The sequence below is a fragment of the Erpetoichthys calabaricus genome, chromosome 8 (genome assembly GCF_900747795.2).
Source record: "Erpetoichthys calabaricus chromosome 8, fErpCal1.3, whole genome shotgun sequence".
NCBI lineage: Eukaryota > Metazoa > Chordata > Cladistia > Polypteriformes > Polypteridae > Erpetoichthys > Erpetoichthys calabaricus.
The window spans coordinates 65,847,946-65,873,868 of NC_041401.2; the positions used below are offsets into that span (position 1 = coordinate 65,847,946).

General features: G+C 38.4%; 1 protein-coding gene across 2 annotated transcripts in view; it reads left to right on the top strand.

Moving 5' to 3' along the window:
* taok1a (TAO kinase 1a) overlaps nucleotides 1-25,923 on the top strand; it is a 276,152-nt gene that overhangs the window by 106,230 nt on the left and 143,999 nt on the right. For both annotated transcript variants that reach the window (XM_028806658.2, XM_051930844.1), the window contains exons 4-5: nucleotides 18,809-18,880; nucleotides 22,530-22,631. In XM_028806658.2, coding sequence (XP_028662491.2) covers nucleotides 18,809-18,880; nucleotides 22,530-22,631 — 174 coding nt within the window. The remainder of the gene's footprint in view (nucleotides 1-18,808; nucleotides 18,881-22,529; nucleotides 22,632-25,923) is intronic.

Here is a 25,923-nt window from a genome sequence, read left to right on the forward strand (position 1 = left end):
TAAAATGTTCTTTGCCCCAAGTTTTTGCTTCTTTGCATTTTTTGTAGTAAGAAATTTTAAGCAGTATTATGTGCTTGTTGTCTCACAGCTTTTGCTGTTAGTGGGAAATATATAAAGATGCTCTAACAGTCATGTGTGTACCCATTTCTTTTAAGTGCCTTAAATAGTGGCCTCCTTAAAGTTCTTTTCTCTGTGCCAATCCCTTGAAATCTTATTAATTGTTATTCTATCAGATACCTAAATTTACGCTTGGGATGGAACGTTATTTGGTGAAAAATTAAATAGGTGTGTCTTTGTCCTTAAAATATACATTTGTGCTAAGTTTGTGTGACTGCTGGAATGTTGGACTTTTATATGTTGTATCTGCCTGCCAATCTGCGCTGCCAATGGCATGTTTTACTTTGATTGATGGGTGTTGTGTATTCATAATGTTTAAGCATTGTTGAAATCTCTTATGTCCAACTGCCCCAGCTTTTGCTTAAACATCAGTAATATTGTGTTATCGTCTTTTAACCCCTCTGGGAGAGACTCTTCCTTCTGTTTCTTACCATCAGTTAGTCAGTCATTTTCCAACCCGCTATATCCTAACACAGGGTCACGGGGGACTGCTGGAGCCAATCCCAGCCAGCGCAGGGCACCAGCCCACTGCAAGGCGCACACACACACACAGCACACATTTTGCCTTTGGACTATGGGAGGAAACCCACACAGACACGGGGAGAACATGCAAACTCCACGCAGGGAGGACCCGGAAAGCAAGCCCAGTTCTTCTTACTGTGAGGCAGCAGCGCTACCGCTGCGCCACCATGCCTATTGCCATTAGTGTTGTGGAAAAAAACTTTCCTCTATTTTCAACGAAGACAGTCACGGAGCCCAGATGAGAATGCAGAACAGTTCTTTATTTGCACAATTATGTTGTTCCATGAGTGAGCAATCAATAATACAGCTAATGTGCTTTTGTACTTTTTTACTACTGTTACCTCATCTAATACATCACGTCATCTGATTTATTAATATGCATAGCTTTATTTCATGCAATCAACTAATGTCACAAGTATTTTCCGATTCTTTTCGACTCTCCCATTTACCTGAATGTTGTCTTGTAAATAGGGGTGATCAGTGGACTCTTCTGTTGATCTTAGAACCCCTCCTGTGAAGCGGTGCTAAGATCAATAGCACCCCTCTGGAGTTTATCCCATTAGTTTATCTTCACTTTCTGGAGAGTATTCGTTACTCATTTACCTCATTCTAACCTTGGAAAATCAAGCTGGTGGTTTCTCTAAGCAAAATATCATCTACATACAGGAATATTTTATGGAAAGAGTTATTTGCGAATAGAGGATTAACTACCTGTTGAGCTTACAGGGTAATGGCAAAGTCTACAGTGAAAGATAAAAAAAAGTAAGAAGGAAAGGTGGTAACCCTACTTAGCACTTTAAAAAGTAGGAAGGTGGAAGAGACATTTGAGTTGGTAAGTACAACCACCATAGGTAAACATTATAAAGCCTTGATCAAACTAATTAAACCATTCCATCTTCATAACATGTGAGCTGCCAAAAAAGCATTATAGTCATCAAACAGAAACACTTCTCCGTATCCCGGGCCAAAAGCAGAGCTAAATCGGGTTAAGGTTGGAGAGATACATTTGAGACAAAACGGTAGAACTTCTGAAGTCAGTATGTGTAGGTAAGGTCTTTTTTCCCCCCATCTCATTATTTCAAATGCAGGTTCTCTTCTTCTAGAGAAGAGAGACTTGAATCTGAGTCTTGAATCAATTGTCATTACCCATAGGCTGTAACAATTATATCTTATATAATTAGGTGGCACGGTGGCGCAGTGGGTAGTGCTGCTGCCTCGCAGTTGGGAGACCTGGGGACCTGGGTTCGCTTCCCGGGTCCTCCCTGCGTGGAGTTTGCATGTTCTCCCCGTGTCTGCGTGGGTTTCCTCCGGGTGCTCCGGTTTCCTCCCACAGTCCAAAGACATGCAGGTTAGGTGGATTGGCGATTCTAAATTGGCCCAAGTGTGTGCTTGGTGTGTGGGTGTGTTTGTGTGTGTCCTGCGGTGGGTTGGCACCCTGCCCAGGATTGGTTCCCTGCCTTGTGCCCTGTGTTGGCTGGGATTGGCTCCAGCAGACCCCCGTGACCCTGTGTACGGATTCAGCGGGTTGGAAAATGGATGGATGGATGGATAATTACTAGGGGGCTTTGCCCCACCCTCGCTTTGCTTGCCAACCCCCCCTGGCCTGCCCCATGCGACAGCCACTTCGCACCTTTGCTGTTTGCCTAAGTGGATTTCACTTTCAGCAAACAACAAATCTTTCAATACTCATGGATATGCCACTTCATTGGGAAGAAACACTACTTTACCCTGATGGCAACACAAATTAGACGATCTACAAGTCTCCGAATTAAAGTTTAAATCCGAACAATATATTTGATCTCTTTTCGCTGTTCTGTTATTTCACCAAGTAATAATTTTAATTCATTTGCGCTAATGCACTCTTCACTATGATTTTTTTTTTTAAGACTTTGAATTTTAGTACTTTCATTATCTCTAACCTGCTCTGCATGTGTATCGCATCAACGTTTTTGAATTCTTTACGACGTTCTACTTTGTCATCTACTCTTTGTGTTTTATTTGCGGCCCCAGGCGTGGTTAAATCTCTTGGCACAAAGTCTCGTCTCGTGGGATGTGAAAGTATCTCTCTGAAAAAGTCACGTCTTGTCCCAGGATTTTTTTTATTATAATAGAGAGATATAATATCTTATATCTATGCAATTATAAAATCCCAGAAAACACCTTTAACAGCTATCCTCATAAATGCATTAGCATTCACTGAATTTGCAGCTAATAAATATTCTAAGGAGAGATTATTGCAAACTCAGCATTCCAAAGCAAAGCCATATTAAAGCACCACCTTGCAGATTGCATGTTGTGAAAAAATAAAATCCTTTACACTTTGTTGAGGTGAGAGAAAGTTACCTTTCCTTTTATTAAAAATAATAACCGTGAGGAGATTCAGGTACTATAAATGTATGAATGACGTTTTGCAAATGTTATAGGTGCATTTTTTTATAGTTCAACCTGTGTAATCCCATGACAAGTCCTGGACCTATGCCACTTGACAAAATGCCAGTTTTTTGATTTCCTTAATTACAAGGTAAAGTGAGTAATCTGGATACTTAAAAATATGTGTATGTGCTCACGTAGTCTTACTAGTGTTCTCTTTTGTCAAAACACCCTCAATATCATTAAACTGTGCAAAAAAAGAATTAAAACTTTATCATCTTCCTCCATGGATCCAAAAATGTGCATAAAGCCTATGATAATTTTCTTGTGTTCTATAAATATGTTTAGTCACACTGACACTTTAATAATATTTTTCTGCTGCTGGATTGCATGTAGCAAACTCCTTTCTTCTGTGGCACATATGTTTGCTTCTTGCCTTGCATAGTGCAGCTATAATAATAATAATCCAGGCATTTTTATTTCAATTAAAAAAAATACAGCCTTCGATTACTTGTTACTTTAAAAACCACTGAATGTTCAGCTCATCAACATAAATTTAACAATTTATGAAATATTGAGACAGATTATTTCAGCCAGAAGATGAAATAATACAGTTGCCCAAGCATTTGCTTCTGGAAGTTTATCTTGTAGACACTTCCACCATTTTCTGCGTGTGGCTGCTGGAAGCATGTGTGCAACTAATGCATGCACAGGCTGAGCAAGTGCAGTGGACATGCTCAGACTAAAAAGTACTTAACTGTAACCCAGTTTAGGGTTTACATTACCAAATAACCGGATAATTCACAGAGAAATCTACCTTTTTTAATCAAGTTCCTGTGAGACCAATAACCTGGTTTCTCTAACTGGGACAAGGATTTGCATGGAATTTTAGAAATCATGTTTCTACGTATAACTTGGCTATCAAGTTTCATGTAATCATATTCACTGTAAACAGTTTTTGGTACTTAGATTATATAAACTGTATTAATCCCAATGGGAAATTGAGAAGCATACAGCAGCAAAAGCATAAAAAACAAGGATACAGACGCACAGGACATGAATAAATAAACCAATAAAAAATACTTTTTTTTTTGGGCAGAAATTTTGAAAAGAACTTAAAGTAGTGGTGGGCGGTACAGTGATCCCTCGCTGTATCGCGCTTCGCCTTTCGCGGCTTCACTCCATCGCGGATTTTATATGTAAGCATATTTAAATATATATCACGGATTTTTCGCTGCTTCGCGGGTTTCTGCGGACAATGGGTCTTTTAATTTCTGGTATATGCTTCCTCAGTTGGTTTGCCCAGTTGATTTCATACAAGGGACGCTATTGGCAGATGGCTGAGAAGCTACCCAACTTACTTTCTCTCTCTCTCTCTCTCTTGCGCTGACGTAGGGGGGGTGTGAGCAGGGGGGCTGTTCGCACACCTAGACGATAGGGACGTTGCTACCTTCTGTGTGCAGCTGCTTCCTGAAGGACATGCTGCACGGTGCTTCGCATACTTAAAAGCTCAAAGGGCACGTATTGATTTTTGACTTTGTTTTTCTCTGGCTCTCTCTCGCTGCTCCTGACGGAGGGGTTGTGAGCTGCCGCCTTCAACAGCTTTGTACCGGCGGTGCTTCGCATACGTAAAAGCCAAACAGCCCTATTGATTTTTTTTTTGACTGCTTTGTTCTCTCTCTCCTGACGCGCACTCCTTTGAAAAGGAAGATATGTTTGCATTCTTTTAATTGTGAGACTGAACTGTCATCTCTGTCTTGTCATGGAGCACAGTTTAAACTTTTGAAAAAGAGACAAATGTTTGTTTGCAGTGTTTGAATAACGTTCCTGTCTCTCTACAACCTCCTGTGTTTCTGCGCAAATCTGTGACCCAAGCATGACAATATAAAAATAACCATATAAACATATGGTTTCTACTTCGCGGATTTTCTTATTTCGCGGGTGGCTCTGGAATGCAACCCCCGCGATGGAGGAGGGATTACTGTATACCGGTTCATACCAAAAACCGTGTTTTATTTTTGTTACAAATGTGGATTTTTCTTATACCGTAACACCGGGAAACTGTTTAAGGGGGGACCTTTTCCACTGCTGCACCGCTAAACACGCACCGCACCGGAGTACATGCGTTAGTGGAGGTATTGAATGGTGAAAATGGACAGAGAATATTCTGAAACTAAAGCTGTAGCAGACAATAAAGTTGAACATAATGACACAGAAGAATGTTTGCCGACAAAAAGGAGCCATATCTGTTGTCTGGAGATACTTTGGTTTTAAAAGGTCGGATGTGGACCATTATGTTCAAATGTGTGAATACTGTTTCTATACAGTACTACTGGATAATACTGCAAGCCAAGTTGTACTTGTTTTATTTTTTCAATACTGTGCAATGTACCTGGGTATAGTGTAATAGTGTGACGACATTTCTACTTTAATCTCACCATTTATGTCGCGAATAAAGTCGACATGTTGACTTTACTCTCGTAATTTGTCATTAAAGTAGAGCATCTTAAACTAAACTTCATCTTAAAATGAATTTTTAATTTACTAGATTTTCTCAAACCCAATGCCTTATATTAAGTGTTCCCTGAGCCATGTTACTCACTACATGCTTCTTAAACTGACTTCCTCTTGCACTAAGAGGAGGCGCAGGCAGCATACAGAATACATTAATTTTATGATATTCCTGCTCCCTGAACATTTAGAATGGCTAAGATAAATACTTGATATCATTTTCATGATGAAATGCATTGAAGCATGTATTAATCATGTGGGGGCACGGTGGCGTGGAGGTTGCACTGCTGCCTTGCAGCAAGGGGGTGTTTCCTGCCTTGAATTTGCATGTTTTTCTGGTGGGTTTACTTGGCGTGCTTCAGAATTCCTTTCAAAGTCAAGTAGGATGTGGGGTTTTGTTATGCTATATTGACCCTGCTAGTGTATGTATTGCTCGTATTCACCCTGCGATGTGCTGGCGCTCTGTTCAGGATTTGCTCCTGCCTTGCACACAATGCTTGCTGGGATGGGTGCAACCCTGAATTAGTGGCATAATTAAACATGTATAACGAAGGTTTTTTTTAAAGTTCTGAACACTCCGTGGTCTAAGTTTATAACTAGTTTTAATTTGACAAAGATGTTTATCGTGTGATGATTGGTTATGTGGAGAAAGAAAAAGGAAGGATAGGAGCTGGGGGTTTGGTATGTCAGACAGAGACGGCACGCATGCAATAAAGACAGCCCGCTCAGAAGAACATGCATTGAATTCTGTGTTCGTGTCTCCAACCACCAGATCACAAACCCAACATTTACACAATATTTCAGTTAAACCTGTGCGATACCCATTCATACATACAATTTTTTGGAGCCTCGTCACACCTGCCATAAAGTTCTCTACACTGAACGTACACCTGGGGACCCCTTATTGTGAGGGAGCAGCACTACCGTGCATGTTTAATACATGCTTTAATGCATTTCATCTTGAAAATGATATCAAGTATTTATCTTAGCATTCTAAATGTTCAGAGAGCAGGAATATCATTAAGAGAATGTATTCTGTGCGGCGATCGCTGCCTGCGCCTCCTCTTAGTGCAGTGGAAGTCAGTTTAAGAAGCACGCAGCCATTAACAACTGGGTCGGGGAACACTTAACACAAAGCATTTAATGTGCTATATTAATTTATGACGAGATTTGAGAAAATCTGGCAAATTAAACATTGATTTTAGGATTAAGTTTAGTTTACAACGTTCTACTTTAATGACAAAATAAACTTTAATCTCAAAATATAGTTTTTTTTCTTCACTGTGTCCGTATTTTTTTTTTCTTCACTGTGGCCCTAATACGCTTCCGTAGGGCTATACCACAAAAAGCGTTATAAATGCAATTTGCAGTTTTTTTATTTATGTATAAAGCTTAGCTTGAAGTAAGGTCCATATTAATGCAATTTGTCTTAATGATGGTTCAGTTGGTAAAGATGTCATCACCAAGTTGCACTTGTTTTATTTTATTTTTATTTGGTGAACACAGTTTAATGCACCTGGGCTTGAAGCCTTGAAGTAATAGTATTATTACTGGAAGCTGCACTATTATTTTATTGTTGTTATTTATTAGTTTAAATATTATGCAGTTTAATGATGGTAAAGTTGTTTAAAAAGTCACTTTTACGTGTCAGTGGACAGAGATTGTTAACATTAACAGAAAGTGTAGTTGGTTTACAAAAAATATTTACTATTCATTTTCTAAGACATGTTCAGTGCAATACAACTTTTGACAAGCACCTCTGGATATTTTACTAAGTCTAAATGCCTCTTCAAAATTTTAGTTTAAGTTTGCAAAATTTGTTCAATAAAAAGGTTCTATATTTTGACTGCAACTGTCATGCAATGTGATTCCTTCTCTTGATTAGTGCCACTCCCTTGAAAACTATCACTTTATGTGGCCAAGCAAACCTATATTAATACCTGTGTGCACATTAAAATGTTTTTTTTTTGTATAATGTACAATTCTCATGACAGTGGAATAGGTTATTCTTAGCCAGTCTACTGCAGTAATTGCAGTGGAAAATGTGGTTAACATCCACTCATGCATGGGAAAAAAATACCATCAAATACTGTGAAACAGGTATAATTTTGAAAAATACCATGATATAGAATTTTGGTCATACCGCCCAGCACTAACTCAAAGTATTTTGGGAGGAAGCATTGAATTGCCTAAAAACAGTGGGGAGAAAAGATCCCCAGAAGCGCATTTTATTCACACTGTGATCAAATGAGCCTGAGGCTGAAAGTGCTCCAAGAGACTTTCTCATGGAGTAGATTTTTCACAATGGCATCCAATTTTTCCCCCATTCTCCAGCTTCCGGTGTGTCCTGGGTTATCCATGTGATGGAGCAGGCTTTTCTGATAAGTTTGTTCAGGCATTTTGAAACATTTTGAGCTTAATTTGCTTCCTTGGGAAACTGCACAGTGTAGAACACAGTCTACTTTGGACTGATAGAACATTTCCATTAGCTTATTGCATACATCAAATTACATGAGTCTCCCTAGGAAGTACAGTCTGCTCTGGCCCCTCTTGTACAGTGTCACTTGTTGTTTTAACAGTGCAATTTTTTTGTTCATGTGCACTCCCAGGTACTTGTAGCTTTGCACATTTCAGTGTTGCTTAGTGGTTACTGGTCTCAGAGGCTTCTTGCAAAAAAAGAAGTCCACCACCAGCTCTTACAGTGCATCCGGAAAGTATTTACAGCGCATCAGTTTTTCCACATTTTGTTATGTTACAGCCTTATTCCAAAATGGATTAAATTCATTTTTTTCCTCAGAATTCTATACACAACACCCCATAATGACAACATGAAAAAAGTTTACTTGAGATTTTTGCAAATTTATTAAAAATAAAAAAATTGAGAAAGCTCATGTACATAAGTATTCACAGCCTTTGTCATTAAGCTCAAAATTGAGCTCAGGTGCATCTTGTTTCCCCTGATCATCCTTGAGATGTTTCTGCAGCTTAATTGGAGTCCACCTGTGGTAAATTCAGTTGATTGGACATGATTTGGAAAGGCACACACCTGTCTATATAAGGTCCCACAGTTGACGGTTCATGTCAGAGCACAAACCAAGCATAAAGTCAAAGGAATTGTCTGTAGACCTCCGAGACAGGATTGGCTCGAGGCACCTGGGGAAGGTTACAGAAAAATTTCTGCTGCTTTAAAGGTCCCAATGAGCACAGTGGCCTCCATCATCCGTAAGTGGAAGAAGTTCGAAACTACCAGGACTCTTCCTAGAGCTGGCCTGCCATGTAAACTGAGCGATCGGGTGAGAATGGCCTTAGTCAGGGAGGTGACCAAGAACCCGATCACTCTGTCAGAGCTCCAGAGGTCCTCTGTGGAGAGAGAACCTTCCAGAAGGACAACCATCTTTGCAGCAATCCACCAATCAGGCCTGTATGGTAGAGTGGCCAGACGGAAGCCACTCCTTAGTAAAAGGGACATGGCAGCCCGCCTGGAGTTTGCCAAAAGGCACCTGAAGGACTCTCAGACCATGAGAAAGAAAATTCTCTGGTCTGATGAGACAAAGATTGAACACTTTGGTGTGAATGCCAGGCGTCACGTTTGGAGGAAACCAGGCACCGCTCATCACCAGGCCAATACCATCCCTACCGTCAAGCATGGTGGTGGCAGCATCATGCTGTGGGGATGTTTTTCAGGGAGACTGTCAGGATAAAGGGAAAGATGACTGCAGCAATGTACAGAGACATCCTGGATGAAAACCTGCTCCAGAGCACTCTTGACCTCAGACTGGGGTGACGGTTCATCTTTCAGCAGGACAACGACCCTAAGCACACAGCCAAGATATCAAAGGAGTGGGTTCAGGACAACTCTGTGAATGTCCTTGAGTGGCCAAGCCAGAGCCCAGACTTGAATCCGATTGAACATCTCTGGAGAGATCTTAAAATGGCTGTGCACCGACGCTTCCCATCCAACCTGATGGAGTTTGAGAGGTGCTGCAAAGAGGAATGGGCAAAACTGGCCAAGGATAGGTGTGCCAAGCTTGTGGCATCATATTCAAAAAGACTTGAGGCTGTAATTGGTGCCAAAGGTGCATCGACAAAGTATTGAGCAAATGCTGTGAATACTTACGTACATGTGATTTCTCAGTTTTTTTATTTTTAATAAAGTTGCAAAAACCTCAAGTAAATGTTTTTCACATTGTCATTATGGGGTGTTCTGTGTACAATTCTGAGGAAAAAAATGAATTTAATCCATTTTGGAATAAGGCTATAACATAACAAAATGTGGAAAAAGTGATGCGCTGTGAATACTTTCTGGATGCACTGTATGTCTTGCTAATGTCGAGTCCAGTGATATTTTCATAATGAAAATGAGAACTAGAACTAAAAATAGTTTTTCATTTTACAAGAACGAGAACTAAAATTAAGGCAAACAGAGAAACTAAATAAAAATAAAATTAGTGATATGTGAACGAACTAAAACGAGAATGAAAATCGAGTAAAAAAGCAAAAAAAAAACCAGCAATACAATTTTCGTTCAGTCCGGTTCAGTCGTGCAGAGGGGTTGTTTGTTGGTTGTCTTGAGCATTCAGGTACGTTACGCTGTTCACTATGCGGTGATTTTGTAACTTGAGCTCACTATATAGTCAAGTGGCGCAATTTCCGTAAATGACCGTTGTTTGTTTGTTGAGCACATTTGGCTCATAGGTTTGAAGCAGTAAGCACTTGTGGTTGAAGATGGAGAGTTTTGCACAGATGTTTGTGGGTAGAAAGCGAGAAAGTAACGTGTGGAAATACTTTAATTACAGCCCAGATGATAATAAAAGCAAATGTAGCGTGCAAAAAGAATAAAAGAGTCTTGGAGTTTCAGTGCAGCACCAGCTGGATCAGTACTTAGTGGAAGTCCAGTTCCTTGACTGCACTTCACACAGGGACATGCGGTCTCGCCTGTCATCATGAAAAGTTTAAAAAAAAAAAAATTATAATGATAAAATAAATTTGTCCACTAGTTTGTGCTATAAATTTGTTTTCTGTATAATTCCAATAATTTTGGTAATTTTCTATAGTCAAAATTGCTGAATTTACGCATTTCCTGATCAAATATAGGGGAGAAACGCGAGGTGCAGCAGTGACGAAACGAGCGGAGCCTCACCTTGGACTGTGCTATCCCTCACACACTGGGTTGGTGCCTGCAATTGGCGCGTGCCTGTTGCTGTCTTTCTGTATTTCACCAATATAATGCTCGTACACGAGTTTATTATGTACTCTGACTTTCCACAGTCTGGCTAAATATCATTAATGAATGTGTGTGACATATCTAGTCTTGCAGATTGGACATGAAACTGCTATAAAAAGGCACAAGGTGAGGCATACAGTACCGTGCCGCACTGAAGGAGCTGATGTGAGCCTAACAGGTGCTTGTTGCTGCTGTTCTTCTACGCAGACACTCTAGGCGCCAATAAATTAGCAATATCAGAAAGTCAAGTGCACTGCAGCAGCCCTTTTATTTTTGTTTTTTGTTCCGACTGACTGCCAAAATAGAAGATTAAGATTTTTCAAACGAAAGGAAAATAAGTAGCACTTTTACAAAAAAGTGACAAGAGATTTTTGAGAGAAGCGTAGGTGCATGGACTTCATTTACAAATAAAGGTAAGACCATAAACAGTTTTCAATTTTATAAAAAATGGGATCAGACTAAGAAAAAATAATCCAATATTTAAAAACTAAAATTTGACCTTAAATAAAATATTCTTTTGTTTTTCTTGTTGTTATCCTTGTATTGAACAGTCTGTATTAAAATTGATTAAAGCATCAGAGTTAAAAGCTTTTAAAAGCAAGTAAATATTTCAATTAAAGTCAAAATTGAAATGTGTTTTTTATACACCACTCTATACTTTCATTTGTATTGAATGAGTATGAATTGTGAAATTGTAACGGCAAATTTAAAACACATGGAGGGTGCAGAGCAAATACACTCTCTCTGCTCTCTCTTGCCGCTATAAATGTAACATTTTTTCTTAGCCAAATATGTACCTTACCTATGTGTTTGTAAAGAATGATGATGATGAAATATGAAACATAACCAGTAGTCAATGTGCATGCTGCCAAATGAATAGTGAATAGCTACTCTTTTGGGTTCATATATTTGTAAATCTGACTCTGAAGAAGTCGGTGCCTCACCAGCCATGAACCTCACTGCACATAACTGCTTCAGTACTGGCAGCAGAAATCGTCGACATACAGTTTGCTGGTTCCAGTGGCCGAGGACCTTGTCTGTGCACCTGCATTACAGGCGCTCGTTGAGCGAATATTTTCACTTCTGTTTATCTGTGCAATGGATGTCGTTGCAGCATGAACAAATCTCTTGAAATGCGTGCTTCTTTAAAGCTTAACAGCAACGTGCTTGTACAGAATGGTTTCTTGGGTTGAAACATTTGATCTAGCTGACTATACTCATTAGGCCACTTAATTTGTTTGATCATTGATAATGAAATTGTGTTTAACTGCATTCTGAACTGCGAGTGTATTTTGTTGACTGAAACATAACTTGCATTGAAATATGTGTAGGTCAGCATTTGTGGTCTTGCAACAGAAAAAAAACCCTAAAATTGTACTAATATTATGTAAAAAAGGCAGCACTAAATAAAATAAAAACTACAATATTAAACACAGAATTAAATAAAATAAATTTTTTTGACTCCACTGAAATCTCAAACGAAATAAAAATAAAAATTAATTTCATAAAATAAAATAAAAACTAAAACTACAGTTAATATCAGAACTGAAATATCACTGGTTGAGTCGCAGTTGTTTTTCCCTGGACTACTTGTATAATTACACAAGTTCTTCTACAGTAGTGATTGACAACAGCTGTCAATGTAGCAAAACACATTGATTGACTAAAAGAGAGAGCATATCTAAGTAAAATTAGAAAGAGATTAAGGCTACTTAAACACTACAGCATTTTCATTTAAAAACAACACTTTTAAACAAAAGCAATCTCTGTTCATGCTTGAGTTATCACATCATTTACAAAACTACCTCTCTCCACACTAAAATAAGTGACTTTCACCTACAGTGGGCATGCATGAGCAGAAAATCCTTGAAGTTATAGTGTTGCAAAAATTCAGAGCCCCATGAAAATCATATTCCCTTGTTTTAGGAGTTTTCAAGACTATCAGCATGCATGGAACCTGGATATTCTGAACAGATCAAACCAGAATTACGTGATCCTTGAGGCCAAAGATGTGGATGAAAGATCTGAAATCCACCCCAGTTATAAGGGCAACAAATGCCTTGAAACTAACGTGCAAAAAGAGCAAGTTTTATGTGAATGACTAACTCTGAGGTTGCAAAAATTAAGGAGCAAAGCATCCATTCCTAATATCAAAGGCCATTCTTGTCCTGTCAAAAACACAGATCCCAGCAGTAGTATTTAAGAAGAAGAAAATGTCAGATTGAACAATTGACACAGAAGCACAATTCCCATGCCAACTTCTGCTCTGAGAAACATAACCAGTTGAGCATTCTGGGATGCCCAGGGAAGGGTCTTCCATCAACATTACCATTCTATATCCAAGGCTTAAATATAAATGAGTAACCCTCAAAAACATGGTGTTTACTGTCACACATAGTGGCTTTGAGGTGACATTGATGCAAATATTGGATGTTTCCTGTTTGGTGTGGGTGGTGTTTTCTTTCTTTCTTTCTTTTTTTTTTGGTAGTAAAGGGCAGCTTTCTTCACAATGCTGGAGGTGCTGCATATATATCGGCAATGCAATCACAAAAGTTTGCTTAACTTTGAAGCGGTGTCCACACACACTTTTAGAGACACAGATGGTGTCTTCCCGAGACAGAAATAAATATCACACAGATTAATTCCAAAGAGTTACAAGTAGGGAATCAACTTTAAATAAGTGTTGCATTTCTGAGCAATAATAATTGACTGTAGACTCAATGGTGGAATAAGTAGCTCAAATTTATTTATTCTGCAGAGTCCCTTGTCTTTTAACGTAACACTTTTGAAGACTTTCTTCCTCTGCGAATACTTATACCTAATTTTTTTATTAATGCAGTTTCAATTCCGAGTTCTGTAAAGGAATAAGGCATCAATATTACCTCTTCATTGTATTGTTAATACATTTGGAAGATAACTTTTATGAATGAAGTGCAAGTAGGCTAAACACATATTCAGTACAAATATCAGTGTGCCATTTTATCCACTCTTAAGATCATTTTTAAGGTAATGTTAGATACCACTCACATAATAAATGAGACCAAATACCCAGGGTCTCCAGTTTGTACAAGTTGTTACTATTCAGCGAGTGGGTATTGTGCGTCTCCTGTTGCAGATTGTACATGAAAATAATTATCCTTTGGCCTATTTTGACATGTAATTACTGGAGAGTGCTGTTCTTAATGCAGGCTTGATAATGTTCAACATCTCACAAAGTAACGACTAGAAAAACTCTTGTTTGCTGGAGCGTCATGGGTCTTGGACTTTTTTGATATCGTTACTTTAACAAAAATGGAATCCAATGCTTTGTGAAGATGCGGGTTCAGCTCCATGCTCCCATCGGCTGTTAGGGAGCCCTTGAACCCAACACCGTCGGTAATGTCACCGATGAGCTAGTCAGTAAGGCAATAAACAATTGAGCAAGAGGATGGTTAAAAAGTGCAAAGTGTTTTTATTAATCAATCCAAACAAAACGTTCAAAGTAAAGTGCAGTCGTGCAACGTTCAATAAATCAATAATCCATAAAATGAAACATGGTGATTAAAATAAATAAATACAACATTCCTTTAAAACAAGGTTAAACAAAGCAATACTGAAGGCAGTCTTTTAAAATCAATCTAAAGCCCGGTGTCCTTTACCTGGCAGCTCTTCTGCTTCTCCCATCGCCACGCAACAGGAGAATCGCCCTTTCTGCAGCTGGCCTTCTCTCCACACAAACTGATCTGGATGCTCCCCGATCCCTGGCTTCAGTTCCGCTCTCCCGATCGAGACTTGGCTTTAACCCAAGGGCCAGGGCGCTCACATTGGGACTCCTATATCCAAGCCTCCCGACTACCGCTGCCTTCTCGGCCATACGCGGCCAGTCGCCCTTCACTGGTCACCCCCGCTACTCATTCACTCAGCGGGAGCGACCACTACTATGACTCCTGGGTGTCGGCCTAACACCCAGGCTTCCACACAGATGCCTGCGAGCACTCACGTGCTCATACACACCGGCTTTCTCCTTCTTGCCGCCTTCCTTCCTGCTTCCTTCTGCCACCTCCGTTTCCATCTCTTTTACTTCTTTTCTTTCTACCTGTTCTTCTTCCCCTTAACCGGCTCGCGCTTCGCTATATATGCGGGGAGGACATGGCAGCTGCAGCCCATTAGCCGCAGGAACAATCATAGATGTGGGCAGTCTCTCACCTGTGCGCTTAGGTGAAAAACGCCCACACCGCAGATCGCCCTGCGGCTTGCTATAGCCACCACGCCCCCTCGCTAAACTGCGAGCGCGGCTATTATTTAATTAAAAAACAGCCTTTGGTGGGAGAGCTGTGGACCCATAACACCACATGCTTACTTGAGGTTTTTAAAGTTTCATGTAAAGTAATATCGCCAGACATACATTTCGCACAATAAAACTGTTTACCGCTCCAAGTTTACACGGATTTCACTAAGTAACTGTTTTACGCATTCATTAGGTCAGTGATACTAGTCTGCTCCATCACCACTTCCTTAGCAGCTGCTGCTGCTGCATCGCTCCTCTTTTGTCAGATGTGTCAATAGTCTTCATGCACTGCCACCAGCACCTTTTGCTCCGCCTGAAGGTTATTTCCTTTGTTTTTCAGAGTTTACAACGCTGCCGGCCATAGGATTTATTTTGAAATTTGGGTTTTACACATGTAAGCAACACTCAAACTGTACAAAGCACGATTTACATGTATACTGGTAAACAGTACAAGTGTCATGGAAAGCAACTGTTCTTTGTAGGAGGCTGTGTTGAAATACAGTGATACCTTGACTTAAGAGTGTCCCAACTAATGAGTTTTTTGAGATACGAGCAGTCTCTTGGCCGAGTTTTTGCTTTGAGTTGAGAGCTAAAATTTGGGGTACGAGCCAGCTTCAGATACCCCAGCCCACCGCTAGCACGTGCAGCTCGCCACAGTGAACGCCCCAACATGCTGTGACTCACTCGTTCACTTTAAGCAGTTAGCTCGCAGTGGAAACTTCAGTGTTGTGCTCGCAGTTATTTTGCAAAACTTTGTTTTTCCAACTATGGGTCCGAAGAAAGTGAGTGCGAAGGACAGTGCAGAGAAGAAGAAGCAGATGATGTCCATTGAATTAAAGGAAGAAATTATAGAAAAACATGAGCAAGGTGTGCGTGTAGTCGATTTGGCGAAGCAGTACGAGCGTAGCACTTCTACAATCTGCACCATACTGAAGCAGAAGGAGTCGATAAAGGCTATAACGCCAGCCAAGGGTGTTAAAATCATTTCTAAGCAGCGGACATCTATCCATGAAAATATGGAGAAGCTGCTGAGTGTGTGGTTGACGGAGAAGCAGCTCGCAGGAGATATAGGCTATATTAATCTGCGAGAAGGCACGAGTGATTTACGCTGATTTGCAGCAGCAGACCCCAGGCACTTCGACAGACGAGGCATCAGGCGAGCTGTTTAAAGCCAGTCGGGGCTGGTTCGAGAATTTTAAAGAGGACTGGCATTCACTCCATTGTCAGGCATGGTGAGGCAGCGAGCGCGGATATAAAGGCAGCTGAGGATTACCTCAAAACTTTTGCAGGAATTATAGCGGCCGAAGGATACATCCCCCAGCAAGTCTTCAATTGTGATGAGACAGGACTCTTCTGGAAGAAGATGCCAAGGAGGAGAGCAGAGGAGAAGAGGATGCCTGGCTACAAACCCATGAAGGACAGGCTAACCCTCGCACTGTGCGCCAATGCGAGCGGCGACTGCAAGATTAAGCCACGGCTCGTTTATCATTCAGAAAACCCCAGAGCCTTTAAGTCTCAAAAGATTATGAAAGAAAGACTGCAGGTTATGTGGAGGGTAAACCCAAGGGCGTGGGTCACCAGGCATTTCTTTGTGGAGTGGGTGAATTTGGTCTTTGGTCCTGATGTTAAAAAATATCTCCAGGAAACTAACCTACCTCTGCAAGCCCTTCTTGTCCTGGACAATGCGCCTGCTCACCCACCTAACCGTGAAGATGACATCCTCGAAGAGTTCAGGTTTATAAACGTTCTCTACCTTCCACCCAACACCACCCCTATCCTGCAGCCCACGGACCAGCAGATGTTTTCTAATTTTAAAAAGCTCTTCACCAACCACCTGTTCCGCCGCTGCTTTGAGGTGACGGAGAGCACAGCCCTCACCCTTCGAGAGTTCTGGAAGGACCACTATAACATTGTGATATGCCTCAGAATTATCGATTTGGCCTGGCAGGGTGTTACAAAGAGGACATTGACCTCTGGGTGGAAGAAGCTGTGGCCTGAGGTTGTGTCTGAAACGGAATTTGAAAGACTTGAATCCGAAGCGGCAGTGGTGGAGGAGATTTTATCCCTTGGCAAGACCATTGGCATGGACATGGATGAAGGTGACATCAATGAGCTCATCGAGGAGCACTCTGAGGAACTGACAACGGAGGAGCTAAAGGAGCTACAGACACAGCAGCACACGGAGGTTTTGCAAGAAATAAGTGACCTGGATGAGGCGGAGGAAGTTATATCTAAAAGTGAGATAAAGGAAATGTTGGGAATGTGGGAGAAACTTTCAGACTTTATTCAAAAGAAACACCCAGAAAAAGTTTCAACTGGGCGCGCCACTTGCGCTATTTAATGACACTTGCATGACGCGTTTTAGAAACATTCTGAAAGGGAGGATGAAATAGACCTCATTGGTCAAGTATTTTCGAAAACCCCTGCAAATGAAAGTGAGGAAGGTGCAGCGAAAAGGGCAAAAATTAGTGAATAACATTCAGTTCAGCCTTTCTCCACCACCTCCGTCAGCATCTTCAACTCGTGTGATCTCCAAGGTATATATGCTCTACATTATACATTGTACTGTACTTAATAAAACCAGTTTATTGCAGTACATTCTATTGTATTGTTTTTTTATACAATATTCGTTACTTATAAGTACATTTTTCTTATTTAAAAACATGTAACAAAAAAATTGTAGTGTTGTTTGGGGGTCCGGAACGGATTAATGACATTTCAATTAATTCAATGGGGAAAATTGTTTTGAGATAAGAGTATTTTTACTTACAAGCTCGGTCACGGAACGAATTAAACTCATATCTCAAGGTATCACTGTATATATTTTTTCTTATCAGTAAAGGGTAAAATGTTGCAATGAGCAGAATCCAATCGGGAAATAGACGCCGAATAAGCTTGAAGCAACCAGAGCACTGTTAGTGTTATTTATTGAATACATAATTTTCGCCCAAAAATATGTTTGAGTAACCCGCATACTGACTTTGAGCTCACATTGATACAGATCTTGGATATTTCTTGTTTTTAATTCTAAAGGATACTTACAGCGGAAATAACTGAAATAAATACTGAATATTTAATGAAGCTTTATTTTTGATGAGAATTAAAAAATAATTTTGGTTATTGTCAGTAAATGTGTGTGCTAATCTTGAATTTCTGCTTGTTTTCTTAAAAATACCTCAGTTTTTCCCATCACGATTTTTGCCACTTATGTTTGCATTTTTTTTTAAATCCTAAAATACTAGGTACTATTTTTGTCACTTATGTTTGCTTTTTTTTTTTTTTTTTTAATTTAGATTTATTTAGTTATTTTTTTGAGCTTAAGCTGTAGTACTTTTTTTGTTATTCTATAAAAATATACTTTATCTTTATGATGTCTGTTGTGAATTTTGCTAACAGGAATTTCACTAACGCTTCTAATTGTAATTAGTGTATAGCTAAGTTTACATAATCGTAGAGGTATCTGCTTACAAGCTTAGTTTCAGAGAAAACTTAATACAGTACATAGGAGAATTAAAAGCTGATTTAAACATGAATTTTAAATTAATATGAAATTATAAATATAGTTATTGTAACTAAAGATAATTGTGCATATGGTGGTATTTACATGAATTGTTTTCTGAGTGGAATTTAGAGTTTCATTTTTGTATAATTGAATTTTTGTCAGTTTTGTTTGGAATTGTAAAGAAAAATTTTTAATAGCGTGATAAAAATCCATACTAAACGTTTCAATTTGATAATTAGCCTCATAGTCAATTTTATTTTATTTCTTTCAGTCTGATTTCTTCTTCTTTTGACAGGCACGAGATGTGCGCACAACTGAGGTGGTGGCAATTAAGAAAATGTCCTACAGTGGCAAACAGTCTAATGAGGTAAGTTTAATTTTGTGCTGTCAGTTTTTAGCCTAGGTTAAGAGATGCAACAGTGAATAAATTATCTTTTTTATATCATAAAATAATTTTTGGACATTCTTTAATCTTTTAGGTGGAGTTATTGTTTTTATCCAATTTTTGACTTGTGGTTGGAATAATAATCAAAAAACTATAAAAAGGAAGATTCATAGCAACAAGACCACAATTGTTTTTACATTTGTATTTTTCCTGAGAAACTCTAAAGCAGTGTTTCTCAACCACTGGGTTGTAACCCATTTTTAGGCAGATGTAGATAAAGTACTAAACAATCTACTAAAGTAGAACTACTACTAAAGTAGACAAACATTTGCTCAAATAAAAGTATCCAACATGGAAACTACTAAAAAAATAAGTGTGGAAAAACTTCTCGAATAAGAGTACAATGTAGTTACTTTAGACAAGAAATCAATTAATATCAATTAGCAAATATCCTCAAATCATGCTGTGCTTTGGAAAGTATAGACAAATATACATAGCAATAAGACAGAGAAAGTCATGTAATTTTCTAACTTTCTTAATCCAGATAAGGGTTGCAGAGAGTGTCTGGAACCTATCGCATCTAGGATAGGGTGCCTATCCATTGCAGAGAAAACACACACTGGGGTCAGTTTAGCACCACTAGTTTTAAAAGCTGCATGTCTTTGGGCAGTGGAGCAGTGCCTTTGACAGCATCTGGTGGAAACCCAGGCATTCACATGGACAACATGCAAACTCCACTCAGGGAGGACCCAGGACATGAACCTTAGTCTCCATACCGCGAGGCAGCAGCACCAGCAGTGCGCCACTGTGCTGATCCTAGACAAAATGTTTGCATAGTGATTATTGAACTGTACTTTATATGGAAATTAAATTTCAAAACACTTAATCCTGGAAGTTTATGAAATACAATAAAGAAAAATCTTAGAAATGCTAAACAAAGCACACAGCAGCCTTATTAATTTAATTTTGTACTTATTATTTTACACTTCTGTCAAAAGGAGCCCATCATTAGTTGCAAGCATGTTGTACTTCCCTCCACTGGAATGAGGTTTAAAGTTACAGAAGAAGACCATGTGTTTTTACTGGTAGACGTTTATAATGATAATTAAAGTATACATTTAATAAGTTCTTTTTTCTTTATTTACATCTTGTGTAAATAAACTGTTTTCATGTGCTGCAGATGAACTCGGCAGAAAACCCTACATGCAGAACTGCAAATGTCAATTTTTTTTAATTAAATGTCAAAAATTGAATAATTAAATGATAGAATTCCAACCAGAATAAATATGACAGAATGATCCACTGTCATCTGGATTTCAACATATGAAAAATGTAGATTTTTAAGCCAAAATCGAAATAAACAACACAGCAGCTGCAGTGGTTTCAAACTGTATGTATTGCTGTCTACTTCTAGGAATCTGAGTCCTTCATCAACTGCGAAGTGTCACACATTCTTCCTCCCAGGAGTAAGATTTAAACTTAGGAAAACAAGTCAACATATATTTATTAATACATGTGCACTATACTAATTACAATTTGAAATGAATATGGCTTCCATATTAGTTAGTTTGTTATTAAAAAAGTTATCAACCACAATCATCTTCATCTATTACACTAATAGTGCACAATACTGAATTAACCTGTATATTTCAAAAAATAAAATATGCAAAGAATGACTTGATAATAAATGCCTGTTAAGCAAGTGATCTAAATATCAGCTGCTGATACAAAATGCGGTTAGAATTATAAAGTGTAGACTCCAGTCAAGAAAACAGTTTTGCAAATCAAGTGCATTAGTATACAAAAGGTTTTTGAATCATGTAGACATTAGGTAAGTACAATCTGCAAGGAACCATTGTAAAGAAGCAAATTTTAAAAACTGAAACCACAGCTATCATGTTCTCTAAATAGCAAAGTAGAACATAGATTAATAATCTACAGTAAAATTTTTATTGTTCAGCTGCACACCCTTAAATACATCAGTGTTGTAAAGGGATAAAACTTAATAGGCAGATCTTGCAGGAGTTATCAGGTGATAAGTAAGAATTACTTGTATTTTTTCAATTGTTCTTTAGTTGAAACGTTAGGTTAGACAAATATAGCATAATTGTGTTGTCAGTATAACGCCAAAGGAGTTTTTTTTTTTATTTTGCTAAGCCTTTCATAGGACCAATTCTTGGGTGTTGCATGCATTGTCACAGGCAGGCGTCAGGTATTCATCATTACAATTCTAAGCATGGAGCTTTTTGAAACCAAACATTTTGCAAGCGCTTTTATTCATAGTTTGAAAATTACTGCTAAATATTTCAAACTCGTCAATGCACAGTACACGTTGTTTAAGAAATGGTGTATGTGCTAATTGTACCTCACATCATGCAATTAAATGCAACATCTTTTTTAAAAATTATGCTGCTTGTCATATTAGCTTATTGTTTTGGACAACTGGGTAAAGCTTTGTTTGTGACAAGACGTGGTTATAAAGAATTACTATGTTTTTTTTTTTTTTTAATACAATGAACCTGTGTTTTTTTTTTTTTTTTCATTTAAACACCCACAAGTTTAAAAATCAACTTACTTCTTGTAAATTTGAAGAAAAGTTCTTGTATACAGGTAACATAACAGCTTTTTGGGATGCAGTTTACTCCACGTAATGAAGCTGTTTTGTCTTATGTCCTTGAGATCGAACAGCTCTTCTAAATGTGATTAGTGATGTATAATACCATTCCTTTTTCTTAATGAAGAGTGTCGCTACTACCAGTACCCATTTGACTTTTTGCTGTGTATTCCATTGTGCAGATAGCTCCATGTGCAGCAGAAACCTACTGTAGCTAATAAACTGGACCATAACTCCATGATATATTGAGATCCATCCACTTATTGAGCCAGAGGAAACAAGAAAACTGCATTGCCATTATGTCATATACCAAATACTTCATGCTTCCCTATGACCCCCAAAATTTATGCATGTAGCTTTAATTTAGTAGGCCACTGTGAACACCAGATTTTGAACATAGCCAATTAATTTTACTTTGTAATGACTCATCTTGGAAATGTAACAAATTAGGATTGTTACTTAATAAAAATACTGTTTAAAGAGTAAAATTATTTGGATTGAAAAATAACACTGCACTAAGTATCACTTTTACAGCATACTTGATGCTAATGAATTATCAAGCTTGAAACATATCGCTAAATTTCCTGCTATGATGGAATCATTGATATGTGTCATGGGAAATTGATGTTTGCACCCTCAAGTATTGTCCATCATTCACTCATTTGCTTCATAGTGTGTATGGCACATTTGATTTATCACCTATATTGTGCTACTCCACAAAATCATTTTTGTGTGTCAGTGTCTCAAATCAGTAGTGCTGCATTTGTATATTTTTATCTTTCAACTAATCGCTTTATTCCTTATTTTGTGCAATCATAGCATTCTCTTGCAGAATCAAAACAATGTAAGGATAGAATGTAGAGGTTTATTTCTATGGTGTTTAAGGCTTGTACTGATTGACTTCAAACTCTATTAAATTAGATGATGAGTTTGGAACAACTTAACGTATTTTATTGGTGTTTCACTAATTCCACAGTAGTATTGTAGTTTTTCATATGTATTAATTTTTTCCAACAGAAATGGCAAGATATAATCAAGGAAGTAAAGTTTCTGCAAAGAATAAAGCATCCTAACAGTATAGAGTATAAAGGCTGCTATTTACGAGAACATACAGCATGGGTTAGTATTTCTTTTTATTTATTGTGAATTGCTTTCTCTGTCAGTTCCTCAGTTTTACAGTTATGAAAAGCAGTTCTTCTTTAAAGTTGTGATTTATTAGCTGCTTTGGTTAAACACTGTCTGTTGTATAAATACATTTTTAATTGTTTTGTAGTTTCTGAGAATATGTCATTGTTTTGACTTTCTCTTTAGTACCCCCTGTTAAAAGTTTTAACCTCTGGCACTATCAGAATTACTAGATGCTATAAAGTCACTTCAGAGCTGGAAAGCAGCAGGCCCAGATAGCTACCCTGTTGAATTTTATAAGAAACTAGGCTCACCCGCCTTTTAAGGCCACCGGCTTTTATCCTCAATTTGTGTGCGCTTCATGTGTACATCAGGCATGTAAGTGTAGGGAATGAGAACATCAAAGTGCCCATTCATAACATCTCCCGAACACCTAAGTTTTTTTTTATCCCCTCGAGTGCCTGTCCAAACTTGGAGTGTAGGACTCCATAATAATATACTCGAAACTCATAGGGGAACAACTCTCCCACTGCCATTAGCTCAGAAATGGTACCATAAGTTTGAGACTTTGACATTTCAGTGAGATACTGAAGCTCATTTGTATAAGAGATTCCTAACGGCATCGTTGTAAATGGCTGAAACCTTGACCAATTACTTAAAACATGTCGTACAATGTCAGGCCGAATCTGTACCGCTAAAGACGGATTTTCATGCACTAAATAAGCTATAGATGAGAATTAGCAAGCACCATCTCCCCTGATATTTACCACGCGGTGAGGCATTTGTACTCCATCAACATTCATTATTTCCAGAGACATAATTTTGTCTATTTTTCCAGCGCATCGCGCACAAAAGCAAGAGAACGATGGGAGCACCAGAACTCTGCTCACATCACGTCACTTCGTACTGCAAGCCGCAAGTAGTAAGTCTGTGATAAGTGGAATACCGCCACGCTTTGCACTCATGGGACGGAAGGACAATCCCGACCGCTTTTATATAGTAGGATTCTCCAGTCAGCTAGCTCCCCTCTTATTAGCAACATTTACAGAAGCTAGAGACAATCAAATTCTACCTCAAACTTTTTGCCAAGCATTAATCACCGTCTTTTCTAAACAAAACAAGGACTTATTATAATGTGCATCATACAGACCAATTTCACTTCTGAATAATGATGTTAAGATACTCTTCAAAGTCCTAGCTAGAAGGATGGAAAAAGTGCTGCCTTCGGTAATATCACAAGATCAAAATGGATTTATTTAAGGCCAACACTTAGCTTCCAATCTCTGACGCCTTGTTTAATGTAATATATTCACCTGCAAAGTCAAACACTCCAGAGATATTATCATTGGATGCAGAAAAATATGATTGAATGGAACTACCTTTTCACTACATTAGAGAAATTTGGGTTTGTCTCAAATATTTGTGCATGGATCAAACTACTGTACACTAATCCAGAAGCTTTAGTTTTTATTAACAACATTTGCTCAGACTACTTTAAACTAGAATGTGGTACCAGACAAGGATGCCCCTTGTCACCACTTCTATTTGCAATCGCCATTGAACCACTGGTAGTTCACTGTTGAAATGCTTATCAGATAAGGGGGATTATCAGAGAAGGACTTGAACAGAAAATTTCTCTGTATGCAGATGGTATGGTTTTGTATATATCAGACCCACAAAATACTGTGCCTGCAGTCTTAACAGCACTTACAGAATTTCAAAAGATCTCTGGTCTCAGAATTAATTTGAATAAAAGTGTGCTTTTTCCAGTGAATTCTCAAGCATACAATATTAGACTGGACACCTTCCCTTTTATTATTGCAGATCAGTTTAAATACCATGGGGTAAATATCACAAGTAAACATAAAGCTCTTTATCAACAAAATTTTGCCGTCTGTATGGAAAAAATTAAGCAAGAATTGCATACTGTAGATGGTCAACCCTCCATCTCACTCTAGCTGGAAGAATTAACGTTAAGATGAATATCTTTCCTAAGCTTCTCTTTTTATTTCAAAACATTCCAATATACATCAATAAATCATTCTTTAAGCAATTAGATTCAACCATAACCTCATTTATGTGCAACCTAAAACATCCACGTATCCAAAGAGCGACTCTACAAAGACCTAAGGTAGAAGGAGGCATGGCTCTACCTAACTTTCAGTTTTACTACTGGGCAGCAAACATAAAAGCTATAAAAACCTTGACACAAAAAGATGAAAATACACAGGCTTGGTCCACAATAGAAATAAAATCCTGCAATATTTCTCTATATTCCCTGCTTTGTGCCCCAATAAATGCAAGTTATCGCCAATATACTAATAACCCAATTGTGCTTCACTCATTCAGAATATGGAACCAATGTAGAAAGCATTTTAAGATGGAGAATCTTTTATCTGTGGCACCTGTGCACGAGAACCACCTTTTTCAACCCTCGCAAACATATGCGGTTTTTAATATCTGGAAAACATTTGGGATTGAATTGCTTAGAGATCTTTATATAGACAACATCTTTGCATCCTATGAACAATTACATTTCAAATTTAATTTTCCATCAACACATTTCTTTCACTATCTTCAAATTAGAAACTTTGTCAAACAGAACCTGCCCGATTTTCCCCATCTCCGACCATCCTCTATGCTGGAAAAAATATTGCTCAGTCATGAGGACTCAGCCATCATTTCTGCAATATGTAAAAATATTTTACAGTCCCTCCCTTTCAAAGATCCAAGAGGACAATGGGAAAAGGATCTCTCACTCAACATATCGGGAAAGGAGTGGAAGGTAACAATGCAGAGAATTAATTTGAGCTCCATATGTGCAAAGCATATAATTATTCAACTCAAAATTATATATTGAGCACATCTGTCTCGCTTGAAATTGTCCAAAATGTTTCCAGGGCAAGATCCAACCTGCGAACACTGCAGTCAAACTCCAGCCTCACTGGGTCACATGTTTTGGGCCTGCACCAAATTAACATCATTCTGGACAAAAATGTTTAAGTGCCTTTCAGACAGCCTTGGTGTCACAATCCCTCCTAATCCACTAACAACTGTGTTTGGTGTTCTTCCAGATGTGCTTAAAGTGGAGAAGGACAAACAAACTGTGATTGCCTTCATTACACTATTGGCACGCAGACTTATTTTGCTAAACTGGAAGAATCCTAACTTTCCTCTTTTAAGTCAGTGGGTAACTGAGGTTTTATATTATTCGAAATTGGAAAAAATCAAATTCTCAGTTAGAGGATCTATGCAGACCTTTTTCAAAACCTGGCAGGATCTAATC